This window comes from Megalopta genalis, unplaced genomic scaffold, assembly GCF_051020955.1.
Source record: "Megalopta genalis isolate 19385.01 unplaced genomic scaffold, iyMegGena1_principal scaffold0183, whole genome shotgun sequence".
Lineage (NCBI taxonomy): Eukaryota > Metazoa > Arthropoda > Insecta > Hymenoptera > Halictidae > Megalopta > Megalopta genalis.
Window position 1 is genome coordinate 207,582 of NW_027476252.1, and position 19,554 is coordinate 227,135.

Sequence of the window (19,554 nt, forward strand, 5' to 3'; positions counted from 1 at the left end):
TTCAAATCCATGCGGCACAAATGATTCTGCTTCAGATACTAGCTATATAAGTGATATAGCTTCAAATGCAGGAGAAACAAACGAGTTAGCTTCAAAATCCATGCGATACACATGATTTAGCAGGAAATCAATGCGATGTTGAAGGTTTAGCTTCAAATCAATGCGAAACAAATGATTTAGCATCAGATACTTACGATATAACTGATATAGCTTCAAATGCAGACGAATCAAACGAGTTAGCTTCAAAATCCATGCGATACACATTATTTAGCTCTAAATCCATGCGAAATAGAAGCCTTAGCTTCAAATCCATGCGAAACACATGATTTAGCTGCAAAACAATGCTATGTAGAAGGTTTAGTTTCAAATCCATGCGAAACATATGATTTAGGTTCAGATACTTGCGATATAAGTGACATACCTTCGAATTCAGACTAAACAAACGACTTAGCTTCAAATCAATACAATGTAGAAGGTTTAGCTTCAAATCCATGCGATGTAGAATTTTTAGATTCTAAACCATGCGAAACAAATGAATTAGCTTCAAATCAATACGATGTAGAAGGTTTAGCTTCAAATCCATGCGGCACAAATGATTCTGCTTCAGATACTAGCTATATAAGTGATATAGCTTCAAATGCAGGAGAAACAAACGAGTTAGCTTCAAAATCCATGCGATACACATGATTTAGCAGGAAATCAATGCGATGTTGAAGGTTTAGCTTCAAATCAATGCGAAACAAATGATTTAGCATCAGATACTTACGATATAACTGATATAGCTTCAAATGCAGACGAATCAAACGAGTTAGCTTCAAAATCCATGCGATACACATTATTTAGCTCTAAATCCATGCGAAATAGAAGCCTTAGCTTCAAATCCATGCGAAACACATGATTTAGCTGCAAAACAATGCTATGTAGAAGGTTTAGTTTCAAATCCATGCGAAACATATGATTTAGGTTCAGATACTTGCGATATAAGTGACATACCTTCGAATTCAGACTAAACAAACGACTTAGCTTCAAATGTATACGATGTAGAAGGTTTAGCTTCAAATCCATGCGATGTAGAATGTTTAGCTTCTAATTCATGCGAAACAAATGAGTTAGCTTCAAATCAATACGATGTAGAAGGTTTAGCTTCAAATCCATGCGGCACAAATGATTTAGCTTCAGATACTTGCGATATAACTGATATAGCTTCAAATGCAGACGAATCAAACGAGTTAGTTTCAATATCCATGCGGTACACATCATTTAGCTTTAAATCCATGCGAAGTAGAAGGCTTAGCTTCAAATCCATACGAAACAAATGTTTTAGCATCAGATACTTGCGATATAACTGATATAGCTTCAAATGCAGGGGAAACAAACGAGTTAGCATCAAATCCATGCAAAACACATGACTTAGCTTCAAATCAATGCGATGTAGAAGGTTTAGCTACAAATCCATGCGAAACAAATGATTTAGCATCAAACACTTGAGATATAAGTGATATAGCTTCAAATGCAGACGAATAAAACGAGATAGCTTCAAACTCCATGCGATACACATCATTTAGCTCTAAATCCATGCGAAATAGAAGGCTTAGCTTCAAATCCATGCGAACACATGATTTAGCTGCAAATCAATGCTATGTAGAAGGTTTAGTTTCAAATCCATGCGAAACATATGATTTAGGTTCAGATACTTGCGATATAAGTGACATACCTTCGCATTCAGACGAAACAAACGACTTAGCTTCAAATCAATACGATGTAGAAGGTTTAGCTTCAAATCCATGCGAAACAAATGATTTAGCATCAAACACTTGAGATATAAGTGATATAGCTTCAAATGCAGACGAATAAAACGAGATAGCTTCAAAATCCATGCGATACACATCATTTATCTTTAAATCCATGCGAAGAAGAAGGCTTAGCTTCAAATCCATGCGATACACATGATTTAGCTTCAAATCAATGCGATGTAGAAGGTTTAGCTACAAATCCATGCGAAACAAATGATTTAGCATCAAACACTTGAGATATAAGTGATATAGCTTCAAATGCAGACGAATAAAACGAGATAGCTTCAAACTCCATGCGATACACATCATTTATCTTTAAATCCATGCGAAGAAGAAGGCTTAGCTTCAAATCCATGCGATACAAATGATTTAGTTTCAGATTCTTGCGATATAAGTGATTAGCTTCAAATGCAGACTAAACAAACGAGTTAGCTTCAAATTCAAGCGAAACACATGATTTAGCTTCAAATCAATGCTATGTAGAAGGTTTAGATTCAAAGCCATGCGACACAACTGATTTTGCTTCAGATACTTGCGATATAAGTGATATAGCTTCAAATGCAGGCTAAACAAACGAGTTAGATTCATGACCAAGTGAAACACATGATTTAGCTTCAAATCAATGCGATGTAGAAGGTTTAGCTTCAAATCCATGCGACACAAATGATTTAGCTTCAGATGCTTGCGATATGAGTGATATAGCTTCAAATGGAGTCGAAACAAACGAGTTAGCTCCAAATCCATGCAAAACACATTATTAAGCTTGAAATTAATGCTCTGTAGATGGTTTAGATTCAAATCCATGCGACACAAATGATTTAGCATCAGATACATGCGATACAAGTGATATAGCTTCAAATGCAGAAGAAACAAACGAGTTAGCTTCAAATCTATGCAAAACACATGATTGAGCTTCAAATCAATAGTATGTAGAAGGTTTAGCTTCAAATCCATGCGACGCAATGATTTAGCTTCAGATACTTGCGATATGAGTGATATAGCTTCAAATGCAGACTAAACAAACAAGTTAGCTTCGTATCCAAGCGAAACACATAATTAAGCTTCAAATCAATCCGATGTAAAAGGTTTAGCTTGAAATCCATGCGAAACAATTGATTTAGCATCAAACACTTGGGACATGAGTGATAGAGCTTCAAATGCAGACTAAACAAACGCGTAAGCTTCAAATCCATGCGAAACAAATGATTTAGCTTCAAACACTTGGGATGTAGGTGATATAGAATCAAGTGCATGCGAAACAAACGAGTTAGCTTCAAATCCATGCGACACAAATGATTGAGCTTCAATTACTTGGGCTATAAGTGATATAGCTTCAAATGCAGTCGAAACAAACGAGTTAGCTCCATATCCAAGCGAAACACATGATTTAGATTCAAAACAATGCGATGGAGAAGGTTTAGCTTCAAATCCATGGGATACAAATTATTTAGCTTCAAATACTTGCGATATAAGTGATATAGCTTTAAATGCAGACCAACCAAACGAGTTAGCTTCAAAATGCATGCGATACACATCATTTAGCTTCAAATCGATGCGAAGTATAAGGCTTAGCTTCAAATCTATGCGAAACAATTGATTTAGCATCAAACACTTGGGATATGAGTGATATAGCTTCAAATGCAGACTAAACAAACGAGTTAGCTCCATATCCAAGCGAAACACATGATTTAGATTCAAATCAATGCGATGTAGAAGGTTTAGCTTCAAATCCATGCAACACAAATGATTGAGCTTCAAACACTTGGGATATAGATGATATAGCTTCAGTTGCATGCGAAACAAACGAGTTAGCTTCAAGTCCATGCGAAACACATGATCCAGCTGCAAATCAATGCGATGGAGAAGGTTTAGCTTCAAGTCCATGGGATACATATTATTTAGCTTCAAATACTTGCGATATAAGTGATATAGCTTCAAATGCAGACCAACCAAACGAGTTAGCTTCAAAATGCATGCGATACACATCATTTAGCTTCAAATCGATGCGAAGTATAAGGCTTAGCTTCAAATCTATGCGAAACCATTGATTTAGCATCAAACACATGGGATATACGTGATATAGCTTCAAAGGCAAACGAAACAAACGATTTAGCTTCAAAATCCGTGCGATACACATGTTTTAGCTTCAAATCAATGCGATATAGAAGGTTTAGCTTCAAATCCAGGCGAAACACATGATTTAGCTTCATATTAATGCGCTGTAGAAGGTTTAGCTTCAAATCCATGCGAAACAAATGATTTAGCTTCAAACACTTGGGATGTATATGATATAGCTTCAAGTGCATGCGAAACAAACGAGTTAGCTTCAAATCCATGCGAATCACATGATTTAGCTACAAATCAATCCGATGTAGAAGGTTTAGCTTCAAATCCATGCGAAATAATTGATTTAGCATCAAACAGTTGGGATATGAGTGACATAGCTTCAAATGCAGACTAAACAAACGAGTTAGCTTCGTATCCAAGCGAAACACATGATTAAACTTCAAATCAATCCGATGTAGAAGGTTTAGCTTCAAATCCATGCGAAACAATTGATTTAGCATCAAACACTTGGGATATGAGTGATATAGCTTCAAATGCAGACTAAACAAACGAGTTAGCTTCAAATTCAAGCAAAACACATGATTAAGCTTCAAATCAATGCTATGTAAAAGGTTTAGCTTCAAAACCGTGCGACACTCATGATTTAGCTTCAAATCAATGCGCTGTAGAAGGTTTAGCTTCAAATCCATGCGAAACAAATGATTTAGCATCAAACACATGGGATGGAAGTGATATAGATTCAAATGCAGACAAACAAACGATTTAACTTCAAAATCCGTGCGACACACATGTTTTAGCTTCAAATCAATGCGATGTAGAAGGTTTAGCTTCAAATCCATGCGAACACATGATTTAGCTGCAAATCAATGCTATGTAGAAGGTTTAGTTTCAAATCCATGCGAAACATATGATTTAGGTTCAGATACTTGCGATATAAGTGACATACCTTCGCATTCAGACGAAACAAACGACTTAGCTTCAAATCAATACGATGTAGAAGGTTTAGCTTCAAATCCATGCGAAACAAATGATTTAGCATCAGATACTTGAGATATAAGTGATATAGCTTCAAATGCAGACGAATAAAACGAGATAGCTTCAAAATCCATGCGATACACATCATTTATCTTTAAATCCATGCGAAGAAGAAGGCTTAGCTTCAAATCCATGCGATACACATGATTTAGCTGCAAATCAATGCTATGTAGAAGGTTTAGTTTCAAATCCATGCGAAACATATGATTTAGGTTCAGATACTTGCGATATAAGTGATATACCTTCGAATTCAAACGAAACAAACGACTTAGCTTCAAATCAATACAATGTAGAAGGTTTAGCTTCAAATCCAGGCGATGTAGAATTTTTAGATTCTAAACCATGCGAAACAAATGAATTAGCTTCAAATCAATACGATGTAGAAGGTTTAGCTTCAAATCCATGCGGCACAAATGATTCTGCTTCAGATACTAGCTATATAAGTGATATAGCTTCAAATGCAGGAGAAACAAACGAGTTAGCTTCAAAATCCATGCGATACACATGATTTAGCAGGAAATCAATGCGATGTTGAAGGTTTAGCTTCAAATCAATGCGAAACAAATGATTTAGCATCAGATACTTACGATATAACTGATATAGCTTCAAATGCAGACGAATCAAACGAGTTAGCTTCAAAATCCATGCGATACACATTATTTAGCTCTAAATCCATGCGAAATAGAAGCCTTAGCTTCAAATCCATGCGAAACACATGATTTAGCTGCAAAACAATGCTATGTAGAAGGTTTAGTTTCAAATCCATGCGAAACATATGATTTAGGTTCAGATACTTGCGATATAAGTGACATACCTTCGAATTCAGACTAAACAAACGACTTAGCTTCAAATCAATACAATGTAGAAGGTTTAGCTTCAAATCCATGCGATGTAGAATTTTTAGATTCTAAACCATGCGAAACAAATGAATTAGCTTCAAATCAATACGATGTAGAAGGTTTAGCTTCAAATCCATGCGGCACAAATGATTCTGCTTCAGATACTAGCTATATAAGTGATATAGCTTCAAATGCAGGAGAAACAAACGAGTTAGCTTCAAAATCCATGCGATACACATGATTTAGCAGGAAATCAATGCGATGTTGAAGGTTTAGCTTCAAATCAATGCGAAACAAATGATTTAGCATCAGATACTTACGATATAACTGATATAGCTTCAAATGCAGACGAATCAAACGAGTTAGCTTCAAAATCCATGCGATACACATTATTTAGCTCTAAATCCATGCGAAATAGAAGCCTTAGCTTCAAATCCATGCGAAACACATGATTTAGCTGCAAAACAATGCTATGTAGAAGGTTTAGTTTCAAATCCATGCGAAACATATGATTTAGGTTCAGATACTTGCGATATAAGTGACATACCTTCGAATTCAGACTAAACAAACGACTTAGCTTCAAATGTATACGATGTAGAAGGTTTAGCTTCAAATCCATGCGATGTAGAATGTTTAGCTTCTAATTCATGCGAAACAAATGAGTTAGCTTCAAATCAATACGATGTAGAAGGTTTAGCTTCAAATCCATGCGGCACAAATGATTTAGCTTCAGATACTTGCGATATAACTGATATAGCTTCAAATGCAGACGAATCAAACGAGTTAGTTTCAATATCCATGCGGTACACATCATTTAGCTTTAAATCCATGCGAAGTAGAAGGCTTAGCTTCAAATCCATACGAAACAAATGTTTTAGCATCAGATACTTGCGATATAACTGATATAGCTTCAAATGCAGGGGAAACAAACGAGTTAGCATCAAATCCATGCAAAACACATGACTTAGCTTCAAATCAATGCGATGTAGAAGGTTTAGCTACAAATCCATGCGAAACAAATGATTTAGCATCAAACACTTGAGATATAAGTGATATAGCTTCAAATGCAGACGAATAAAACGAGATAGCTTCAAACTCCATGCGATACACATCATTTAGCTCTAAATCCATGCGAAATAGAAGGCTTAGCTTCAAATCCATGCGAACACATGATTTAGCTGCAAATCAATGCTATGTAGAAGGTTTAGTTTCAAATCCATGCGAAACATATGATTTAGGTTCAGATACTTGCGATATAAGTGACATACCTTCGCATTCAGACGAAACAAACGACTTAGCTTCAAATCAATACGATGTAGAAGGTTTAGCTTCAAATCCATGCGAAACAAATGATTTAGCATCAAACACTTGAGATATAAGTGATATAGCTTCAAATGCAGACGAATAAAACGAGATAGCTTCAAAATCCATGCGATACACATCATTTATCTTTAAATCCATGCGAAGAAGAAGGCTTAGCTTCAAATCCATGCGATACACATGATTTAGCTTCAAATCAATGCGATGTAGAAGGTTTAGCTACAAATCCATGCGAAACAAATGATTTAGCATCAAACACTTGAGATATAAGTGATATAGCTTCAAATGCAGACGAATAAAACGAGATAGCTTCAAACTCCATGCGATACACATCATTTATCTTTAAATCCATGCGAAGAAGAAGGCTTAGCTTCAAATCCATGCGATACACATAATTTAGCTTCAAATCAATGCGATGTAGAAGGTTTAGCCACAAATCCATGCGAAACAAATGATTTAGCATCAGATACTTGCGATATAACTGATATAGCTATGTAGCGGCCAGTCGGCGCGCATAAGAGAAGATTTATTTCTCGCCCAAACGACTAACATATTTATGACTCTCCTTCGGAAAGGCTATCTTTGAGTAAACTGTTTTCTGTGCGGATGGCAATAAGCCAGTAGAGTTTCTTTTTTTACCTGATTCTCGATAGCCTACGAGACCGTCATAAATAACGGGAAATTCCGAAGGGCACGCAAAACGGACCCGAACGCCGGACGTCCGAGCGCAACGGCCCTGAGGAAAACCCAGGCCGTTACATCATAAAAAACGCACCCACTCCGATCACCACGCGGTCCCAAAACGGGACGCGCTCAGGGCGTAAGGGACAACGCGGTGAGAAGGAGATGGACAACGCTGATTGGGAAAACCCATTCGCGGGTCAACCAATCAGGGGGTGTCCAGAGCCCTTGCCGGGGGCAAACAGGAAAATATAAAAAGAGCAACAGTGAGACGCTCGCTCTCATACCTCGCATACCTTCGATACTTCTCATACCTCTCTTGCTACGACGTCACGTCACCCGAAAGTGTTTCTACGCAACTTAATAAATAAAGTTTAATAGTTACACCGCACGCACCAGTTATTTACCAGAACACACTCCATAACCAAATTGGTGACTCGACGTGCGATAACTGTGCAGTGCGCGACTAAAAAACGTCGGGTGAAGTAATCACAAGTGACACGCCGTAAAATAAGGGCAGAAATGGACACAGGTATGAGCCAGGGAAACGCCGCGTTACCTGAGGTGTGCCGGGTCGGCATACGAGTGCCACCGTTCTGGCCCGAACAACCGGCGATCTGGTTCCACCAGATAGAAGGCCAGTTCGCTTTGAATGGCGTCACCGCGGACACGACGAAGTACAACTACGTAATGTCTCAACTGGAACCGAAATATGCCCTGGAGGTCCAGGACATAATCACGTCACCGCCGGCCACCGAGAAGTATGAGACACTAAAAGGCGAACTAATCCGGCGCCTGTCCGCGTCCGAAGGGAGACGAATCCAGCAGCTGCTGGAAAAAGAAGAGATGGGAGACAGAACGCCATCTCAATTTCTGCGGCACATGCAGAACTTGGCAGGTCAGGCAGTACCGGACAAATTTCTGGGTACATTATGGACTGGCAGGCTACCCAGCATGATCCGGGCGATCGTAAGCGCGCAGCCAGACATTCCGCTAAACAAGCTGGCGCAAATCGCGGACCAGATACACGAGGGCACAACCCAAGTCCACGTGGCCAGCGTAGCCGCCCCGCAGACCGAGACGACAGAGGCAATGAGAGGCCTGCTGGAGGAATTCAAGCTCGACGTCAGCGAGCTCACACGTCCGCGGACCCGTGATAACCGATCAACATCGAGGCACCGTTCGAGGAGACACCGCGGCCGTTCGGGATCTAGAGGCCGTCGCCGGAGCGCATCCCCGCGAAACGTGGACCATTGCTGGTACCACCAGACCTTCGGAACGAGATCCACGAAGTGCCGACAGCCGTGCACATTCGACGCGGGAAACGATCGGGCATCACGGTAAATGCGGCAAATTGTGATGGACCGCGGACCCGCCGCCTCTTCATTCTTGAACGCAGCAAGAACGAAGAATACCTTATAGACACCGGTTCAGACCTGTGCGTGTACCCGCGTGCGTACATCAAAGGCCCGTTAAAAAAAGCGAAACACGAACTGTTTGCGGCAAACGGGTCCGTCATCGGCACGTACGGGCTGAAACCAGCAGACCTGGACCTGGGGTTGCGACGGTCGTTCACGTGGAGATTCGTGATAGCGGACGTCTCCAAACCCATCATCGGAGCCGACTTCCTGGCGCACTATGGGTTACTAGTGGACCTCGCGGGAAGACGACTCCTCGACCGGACGACCACGTTGACATCCAGCGGGAGGATCGCCGCCTCAACAACACCGACCATCAAGGCGATCGTCGGGGACTCGCCGTACCAGCAGCTTCTAGCGGAGTTCCCGTCTCTCGTGCGTCCAGCAGCGCGGCCGAACAGACCGATCACCCACGAGGTAACACACCATATTACGACTACCGCAGGTCCACCAGTGTATAGTAAGCCGCGACGTTTATCGCCCGAACTTTTTAGAAATGCTAGAACGGAATTTGAGGACCTGTTAAGTCTTGGTCACATCCGTCCTTCTAAGAGCCAGTGGGCCTCAGCCCTTCACATGGTTGCGAAGAAGGATAACGGATGGAGACCCTGTGGAGACTACAGGTTACTCAATGCCCGTACGATCGCAGACCGCTATCCGATTCCGCACATCGAGGATTTTTCGAGAATGTTGTCCGGAAAGACGATTTTTACCACGATCGATTTGGTGCGCGCGTACCACCAAATCCCCGTCCATCCGGAGGACATTCCGAAAACCGCGATAACGACGCCGTTCGGTTTGTACGAATATCTAGTTATGCCCTTCGGACTGAAAAATGCAGCGCAGACGTTCCAGCGGTTCATGGACACCGTGATAAGGGGACTGGATTTCTGCTACGCGTACCTCGACGACATCCTAGTGGCGTCAGGTAATGAGACGGAGCATAGAGATCACCTGCGCACACTTTTTTCACGTCTGCAGGAGTACGGCATCGTCGTGAACCCGAGCAAATGCGTATTCGCGGAATCGGTGGTGAGGTTTTTAGGTTACGAGGTCAGCGCCGAGGGTACCAGGCCACTAGCCGAGAAAGTTAAGGCCATACACGAATACCCGAAACCCGCAACAGTCAAACAACTGCGCGGTTTCCTAGGTATGGTCAATTTCTATCGTAGATTCATACCCGGCGCGGCCACGTTGCAGGCTCCACTCAATCTGCTGTTGCGGGGGCGCAAGCTGAAAGGCAACACGCCCGTGCAGTGGACGAGTGAGGCGGAATCTGCGCTAGAAAACCTAAAAACCGCGTTAGCGAACGCGACGCTATTGGCGCATCCGTCGAACGATTCGCGCCTCTCAATCATGGTCGATGCATCAGATTTCGCGCTAGGAGCGACGCTGCAGCAGTGGCAAGGCGGTTCGTGGCAACCGTTAGCTTTTTGCACGAAAGCCTTGTCACCTGCACAAAAAAAATATAGCGCATATGACCGCGAGCTGCTGGCGATTTACACAGCAGTAAAGCATTTCCGCCATGCGATTGAGGGACGCGAATTTATAATTTACACGGACCACAAACCGATAGTGTTCGCGTTCAAACAAAGATCGGACAAGTGCACGCCGAGACAGTTCCGATATCTCGACCTTATCGGACAGTTCACCACGAACATACGACACGTTAGCGGCAAGGACAACGAGGTCGCAGACGCACTCTCGCGAGTTGAGACGGTTACGTCCATCGATTACGCACAATTAGCACGCTCGCAAGAGCACGACAGCGAAGTCGAAAAGTACATAAATGCGTCTGATACCTCGTTGGACCTGAAACGGATACGCACGATAGACAGCGACGCGCCTGTCTATTGCGACGTTTCCACCGGTAACGTGCGTCCATTCATAACGGCTCCTTTCCGACGCCAAATTTTCGACGCCGTACACGGATTGTCGCATCCCGGTGTAAAGGCGACAATCCGTCTGGTAAAACAGCGTTTCGTTTGGCCGTCGATGGAAAAGGATTGCCGAGAGTGGAGTCGGAGCTGCCTCGCGTGCCAGAGAGCAAAGATCACCAGGCATGTCTCGAGTCCGGTAGGCACCTTCGCGCCGCCGTCGTGCAGGTTTGTGCACGTGCACCTCGACTTGGTAGGACCACTACCTACGTCGAGGGGCAATAGATACTGCCTCACCTGCATCGATAGGTATACGCGTTGGCCGGAAGCTTTACCGCTCGAGAACATCGAAGCCGAAACAGTCGCGCGTGCCTTTGTTTCGGGGTGGATTGCACGTTTTGGGACACCTGCCAGAATAACGACGGATCAAGGCCGGCAGTTCGAGTCCCATCTGTTCAGACAAATGAACCACTTACTCGGATGTAAGCATCTAAGAACTACGGCGTACCACCCCGCAGCAAACGGCATGGTCGAGCGTTTTCACCGGCAGCTGAAAGCGGCGATAAAATGTCGTGCCGACGACCGGTGGACCGACGCGTTACCTGCCGTTCTGCTGGGCATACGAGCGGCGTACCGAGATGACCTAAAGTCATCAGCCGCGGAGTTGGTGTACGGCGAGAACATCAAGCTCCCCGCAGAGATGTTCCGCGACAACGATATCAACGCGACCGACCAGGCCCAGGTGATAGAACAGCTGCGCGACCACTTCCGCAAGATACGACCGACACACGGTTCCCGCCACGGACAAAGAAGGATGTTCGTCTTTAAGGACCTCGCGACAACATCGCAGGTCTTCATACGGACAGACGCGGTACGAGGCCCCCTCCAAAATCCGTACGACGGACCGTTCCCTGTCGTATCCAGGAGCAACGACATAAAGAACTTTGTGGTGCGGGTTCGAGGCAAAGAGACCACCGTCTCAGTCGATAGGCTCAAACCCGCCTACAGCATCGACGACAAGTACGTCGGTAACGACGTACGACAACAACACAGCAATACGTCAGACAGCAGTCACAGTAACGCGCCTGAGCCCCGTACTCGTTCCGGTAGAAGAGTACGACTCCCGGAAAGGCTCCAGGTAGGCGTTAGGTAGCAAACAGCCAGCGACAGTAACCTTAAGATTGACATAAGCGAATATATTAGAGATAGTAACGTTTGCACTGGTAAGGGGGTGATGTAGCGGCCAGTCGGCGCGCATAAGAGAAGATTTATTTCTCGCGCAAACGACTAACATATTTATGACTCTCCTTCGAAAAGGCTATCTTTGAGTAAACTGTTTTCTGTGCGGATGGCAATAAGCCAGTAGAGTTTCTTTTTTTACCTGATTCTCGATAGCCTACGAGACCGTCATAAATAACGGGAAATTCCGAAGGGCACGCAAAACGGACCCGAACGCCGGACGTCCGAGCGCAACGGCCCTGAGGAAAACCCAGGCCGTTACATCATAAAAAACGCACCCACTCCGATAACCACGCGGTCCCAAAACGGGACGCGCTCAGGGCGTAAGGGACAACGCGGTGAGAAGGAGATGGACAACGCTGATTGGGAAAACCCATTCGCGGGTCAACAAATCAGGGGGTGTCCAGAGCCCTTGCCGGGGGCAAACAGGAAAATATAAAAAGAGCAACAGTGAGACGCTCGCTCTCATACCTCGCATACCTTCGATACTTCTCATACCTCTCTTGCTACGACGTCACGTCACCCGAAAGTGTTTCTACGCAACTTAATAAATAAAGTTTAATAGTTACACCGCACGCACCAGTTATTTACCAGAACACACTCCATAACCAAAGCTTCAAATGCAGACGAATCAAACGAGTTAGCTTCAAAATCCATGCGATACACATCATTATCTCTAAATCCATGCGAAATAGAAGGCTTAGCTTCAAATCCATGCGAAACACATGATTTAGCTTCAAATCAATGCTATGTAGAAGGTTTAGTTTCAAATCCATGCGAAACATATGATTTAGGTTCAGATACTTGCGATATAAGTGACATACCTTCGAATTCAGACGAAACAAACGACTTAGCTTCAAATCAATACGATGTAGAAGGTTTAGCATCAAATCCATGCGATGTAGAATGTTTAGCTTCTAATCCAAGCGAAACAAATGAGTTAGCTTCAAATCAATACGATGTAGAAGGTTTAGCTTCAAATCCATGCGAAACAAATGATTTAGCTTCAGATACTTGCGATGTCAGTGTTATAGCATCAAATGCAGGGGCAACAAACGAGTTAGCATCAAATCCATGCAAAACACATGATTTTTCTTCAAATCAATTCGAAATAGAAGGCTTAGCTTCAAATCCATGAGAAATAAATGGGATACCTTCAAATACTTGCGATATAAATAAAATATCTTCAAGTGAAGGCGAAACAAACGAGGTAGCTTTAAATCAATGCGATGTAGAAGGTTTAGCTTCAAATCCATGCTAAACAAATCATTTAGCATCAGATACTTGCGATATAACTGATATAGCTTCAATTGCAGGAGAAACAAACGAGTTAGCTTCAAATCCATGCAAAACACATGATTAATCTTCAAATCAATGCCACGTAGAAGGTTTAGCTTCAAATCCATGCGAAACAAATGATTTAGCTTCAGATACTTACGATATAATTAATATAGCTTCAAATGCAGGAGAAACAAACGAGTTAGCTTCAACTCCATGCAAAACACATGATTAAGCTTCAAATCAATGCCACATAGAAGGTTTAGCTTCAAATCCATGCGAAACAAATGATTTAGCATTAGATACTTGAGATATAGCTGATATTGCTTCAAATGCAGACGAATCAAACGAGTTAGTTTCAAAATCCATGCGGTACACATCATTTAGCTTTAAATCCATGCGAAGTAGAAGGCTTAGCTTCAAATCCATACGAAACAAATGTTTTAGCATCAGATACTTGCGATATAACTGATATAGCTTCAAATGCAGGGGAGACAAACGAGTTAGCATCAAATCCATGCAAAACACATGATTTAGCTTCAAATCAATTCGATGCAGAAGGTTTAGCTTCAAATCCATGCGAAACAAACGAGTTAGCTTCAAATCCATGCGACACAAATGATTTAGTTTCAGATTCTTGCGATATAAGTGATTAGCTTCAAATGCAGACTAAACAAACGAGTTAGATTCATATCCAAGTGAAACACATGATTTAGCTTCAAATCAATAGTATGTAGAAGGTTTAGCTTCAAATCCATGAGACACAAATGATTGAGCTTCAATTACTTGGGCTATAAGTGATATAGCTTCAAATGCAGTCGAAACAAACGAGTTAGCTCCATATCCAAGCGAAACACATGATTTAGCTGCAAATCAATGCGATGTAGAAGGTTTAGCTTCAAATCCATGCGACACAAATGATTTAGCTTCAGATACTTGCGATATAAGTGATATAGCATGAAATGCAGGCGAAACGAACGAGTTAGCTTCAAATCCATGCGAAACACATGATGTAGCTGCAAATCAATGAGATGTAGAAGATTTAGCTTCAAATCCATGCGAAACAAATGATTTAGCTTCAGATACTTGCGATATAAGCGATATAGCTTCAAATGCACACGAAACAAACGAGTTAGCTTCAAATCCAAGCAGAACACATTATTTCGCTACAAATCAATGCGATGTAGAAGGTTTACCTTCAAATCCAGGCGAAGCACATGATTTAGCAACAAATCAATGCGATGTAGAAGGTTTAGCTTCAAATCCATGCGACACAAATGATTGAGCATCAAACAATTGGGATATAGGTGATATAGCATCACCTGCATGCGAAACAAACGAGTTAGCTTCAAGTCCATGCAAAACACATGATTCAGCTGCAAATCAATGCGATGGAGAATGTTTAGCTTCAAATCCATGCGACACAAATGATTTAGTTTCAGATTCTTGCGATATAAGTGATTAGCTTCAAATGCAGACTAAACAAACGAGTTAGATTCATATCCAAGTGAAACACATGATTTAGCTTCAAATCAATAGTATGAAGAAGGTTTAGCTTCAAATCCATGCGACACAAATGATTGAGCTTCAATTACTTGGGCTATAAGTGATATAGCTTCAAATGCAGTCGAAACAAACGAGTTAGCTCCATATCCAAGCGAAACACATGATTTAGCTGCAAATCAATGCGATGTAGAAGGTTTAGGTTCAAATCCATGCGAAACATATGATTTAGGTTCAGATACTTGCGATATAAGTGACATACCTTCGAATTCAGACGAAACAAACGACTTAGCTTCAAATCAATACGATGTAGAAGGTTTAGCTTCAAATCCATGCGATGTAGAATGTTTAGCTTCTAATCCAAGCGAAACAAATGAGTTAGCTTCAAATCAATACGATGTAGAAGGTTTAGCTTCAAATCCATGCGAAACAAATGATTTAGCTTCAGATACTTGCGATGTCAGTGTTATAGCATCAAATGCAGGCGAAATGAACGAGTTAGCATCAAATCCATGCAAAACACATGATTTTTCTTCAAACCAATTCGAAATAGAAGGCTTAGCTTCAAATCCATGAGAAATATATGGGATACCTTCAAATACTTGCGATATAAATAAAATATCTTCAAGTGAAGGCGAAACAAACGAGGTAGCTTTAAATCAATGCGATGTAGAAGGTTTAGCTTCAAATCCATGCTAAACAAATCATTTAGCATCAGATACTTGCGATATAACTGATATAGCTTCAATTGCAGGAGAAACAAACGAGTTAGCTTCAAATCCATGCAAAACACCTGATTAAGCTTCAAATCAATGCCACGTAGAAGGTTTAGCTTCAAATCCATGCGAAACAAATGATTTAGCTTCAGATACTTACGATATAATTAATATAGCTTCAAATGCAGGGGCAACAAACGAGTTAGCATCAAATCCATGCAAAACACATGATTTTTCTTCAAATCAATTCGAAATAGAAGGCTTAGCTTCAAATCCATGAGAAATAAATGGGATACCTTCAAATACTTGCGATATAAATAAAATATCTTCAAGTGAAGGCGAAACAAACGAGGTAGCTTTAAATCAATGCGATGTAGAAGGTTTAGCTTCAAATCCATGCTAAACAAATCATTTAGCATCAGATACTTGCGATATAACTGATATAGCTTCAATTGCAGGAGAAACAAACGAGTTAGCTTCAAATCCATGCAAAACACATGATTAAGCTTCAAATCAATGCCACGTAGAAGGTTTAGCTTCAAATCCATGCGAAACAAATGATTTAGCTTCAGATACTTACGATATAATTAATATAGCTTCAAATGCAGGAGAAACAAACGAGTTAGCTTCAACTCCATGCAAAACACATGATTAAGCTTCAAATCAATGCCACATAGAAGGTTTAGCTTCAAATCCATGCGAAACAAATGATTTAGCATTAGATACTTGAGATATAGCTGATATTGCTTCAAATGCAGACGAATCAAACGAGTTAGTTTCAAAATCCATGCGGTACACATCATTTAGCTTTAAATCCATGCGAAGTAGAAGGCTTAGCTTCAAATCCATACGAAACAAATGTTTTAGCATCAGATACTTGCGATATAACTGATATAGCTTCAAATGCAGGGGAGACAAACGAGTTAGCATCAAATCCATGCAAAACACATGATTTAGCTTCAAATCAATTCGATGCAGAAGGTTTAGCTTCAAATCCATGCGAAACAAACGAGTTAGCTTCAAATCCATGCGACACAAATGATTTAGTTTCAGATTCTTGCGATATAAGTGATTAGCTTCAAATGCAGACTAAACAAACGAGTTAGATTCATATCCAAGTGAAATACATGATTTAGCTTCAAATCAATAGTATGTAGAAGGTTTAGCTTCAAATCCATGAGACACAAATGATTGAGCTTCAATTACTTGGGCTATAAGTGATATAGCTTCAAATGCAGTCGAAACAAACGAGTTAGCTCCATATCCAAGCGAAACACATGATTTAGCTGCAAATCAATGCGATGTAGAAGGTTTAGCTTCAAATCCATGCGACACAAATGATTTAGCTTCAGATACTTGCGATATAAGTGATATAGCATGAAATGCAGGCGAAACGAACGAGTTAGCTTCAAATCCATGCGAAACACATGATGTAGCTGCAAATCAATGAGATGTAGAAGATTTAGCTTCAAATCCATGCGAAACAAATGATTTAGCTTCAGATACTTGCGATATAAGCGATATAGCTTCAAATGCACACGAAACAAACGAGTTAGCTTCAAATCCAAGCAGAACACATTATTTCGCTACAAATCAATGCGATGTAGAAGGTTAACCTTCAAATCCAGGCGAAGCACATGATTTAGCAACAAATCAATGCGATGTAGAAGGTTTAGCTTCAAATCCATGCGACACAAATGATTGAGCGTCAAACAATTGGGATATAGGTGATATAGCATCACCTGCATGCGAAACAAACGAGTTAGCTTCAAGTCCATGCAAAACACATGATTCAGCTGCAAATCAATGCGATGGAGAATGTTTAGCTTCAAATCCATGCGACACAAATGATTTAGTTTCAGATTCTTGCGATATAAGTGATTAGCTTCAAATGCAGACTAAACAAACGAGTTAGATTCATATCCAAGTGAAACACATGATTTAGCTTCAAATCAATAGTATGAAGAAGGTTTAGCTTCAAATCCATGCGACACAAATGATTGAGCTTCAATTACTTGGGCTATAAGTGATATAGCTTCAAATGCAGTCGAAACAAACGAGTTAGCTCCATATCCAAGCGAAACACATGATTTAGCTGCAAATCAATGCGATGTAGAAGGTTTAGGTTCAAATCCATGCGAAACATATGATTTAGCATCAAACATTTGAGATATATGTGATATAGCTTCAAATGCATTCGAAACAATCGAGTTAGCATCAAATCCATGCAAAACACATGATTGAGCTTCAAATCAATGCTATGTAGAAGGTTTAGCTTCAAATCCATGCGACACAAATGATTTAGCTTCAGATACTTGCGATATAAGTGATATAGCATGAAATGCAGGCGAAACGAACGAGTTAGCTTCAAATCCATGCGAAACACATGATGTAGCTGCAAATCAATGAGATGTAGAAGATTTAGCTTCAAATCCATGCGAAACAAATGATTTAGCTTCAGATACTTGCGATATAAGCGATATAGCTTCAAATGCACACGAAACAAACGAGTTAGCTTCAAATCCAAGCAGAACACATTATTTCGCTACAAATCAATGCGATGTAGAAGGTTTACCTTCAAATCGAGGCGAAGCACATGATTTAGCAACAAATCAATGCGATGTAGAAGGTTTAGCTTCAAATCCATGCGACACAAATGATTGAGCATCAAACAATTGGGATATAGGTGATATAGCATCACCTGCATGCGCAACAATCGAGTTAGCTTCAAGTCCATGCAAAACACATGATTCAGCTGCAAATCAATGCGATGGAGAATGTTTAGCTTCAAATCCATGCGACACAAATAATTTAGTTTCAGATTCTTGCGATATAAGTGATTAGCTTCAAATGCAGACTAAACAAACGAGTTAGATTCATATCCAAGTGAAACACACGATTTATCTTCAAATCAATGCGATAGAGAAGGATTAGCTTCAAATCCATGCGAAACAATTGATTTAGCATCAAACACTTGGGATATGAGTGATATAGTTTCAAATGCAGACTAAACAAACGAGTTAGCTTCAAGTTCAAGCGAAACACATGATTTAGCTTCAAATCAATGCGCTGTAGAAGGTTTAGCTTCAAATCCATGCGAAACAAATGATTTAGCTTCAAACACTTGGGATGTAGGTGATATAGCTTCAAGTGCATGCGAAACAAACGAGTTAGCTTCAAATCCATGCGGGACACACGATTTTGCTTCAAATCAATGCCATGTAGATGGTTTAGCTTCAAAACCATGCGACACAAATGATTTAGCATCAGATACATGCGATACAGGTGATATAGCTTCCAATGCAGGAGAAACAAACGAGTTAGCTTCAAAACCATGCAAAACACATGATTAAGCTTCAAATCAATAGTTCGTAGAATGTTTAGTTTCAAATCCATGCGACACAAATGACTTAGCTTCAGATACTAGCGATATGAGTGATATAGCTTCAAATGCAGTCGAAACAAACGAATTAGCTTCAAATCCATGCAAAACACATTATTAAGCTTCAAATCAATGCTATGTAGATGGTTTAGATTCAAATCCATGCGATACAAATGATGTAGCATCAGATACATGCGATATGAGTGATATAGCTTCAAATGCAGACTAAGCGAACGAGTTAGCTCAATATCCAAGCGAAACACATGATTTAGATTCAAATCAATGCGATGTAGAAGGTGTAGCTTCAAATCCATGCGACACAAATGATTTAGCTTCAGATACTTGCGATAAGTGATATAGCATGAAATGCAGGCGAAACGAACGAGTTAGGTTAAAATCCATGCGA

General features: G+C 40.9%; 1 protein-coding gene across 1 annotated transcript; it reads left to right on the top strand.

Moving 5' to 3' along the window:
* The first annotated feature begins 8,257 nt into the window (after nt 1-8,257).
* On the top strand, nt 8,258-12,183 carry LOC117225084 (uncharacterized). Its single transcript, XM_076528241.1, has 2 exons — nt 8,258-8,876; nt 9,158-12,183. Exons 1-2 carry the CDS (start codon nt 8,258-8,260, stop codon nt 12,181-12,183), a joined length of 3,645 nt encoding a protein of 1,214 aa, XP_076384356.1.
* Nucleotides 12,184-19,554: the final 7,371 nt, after the last annotated feature.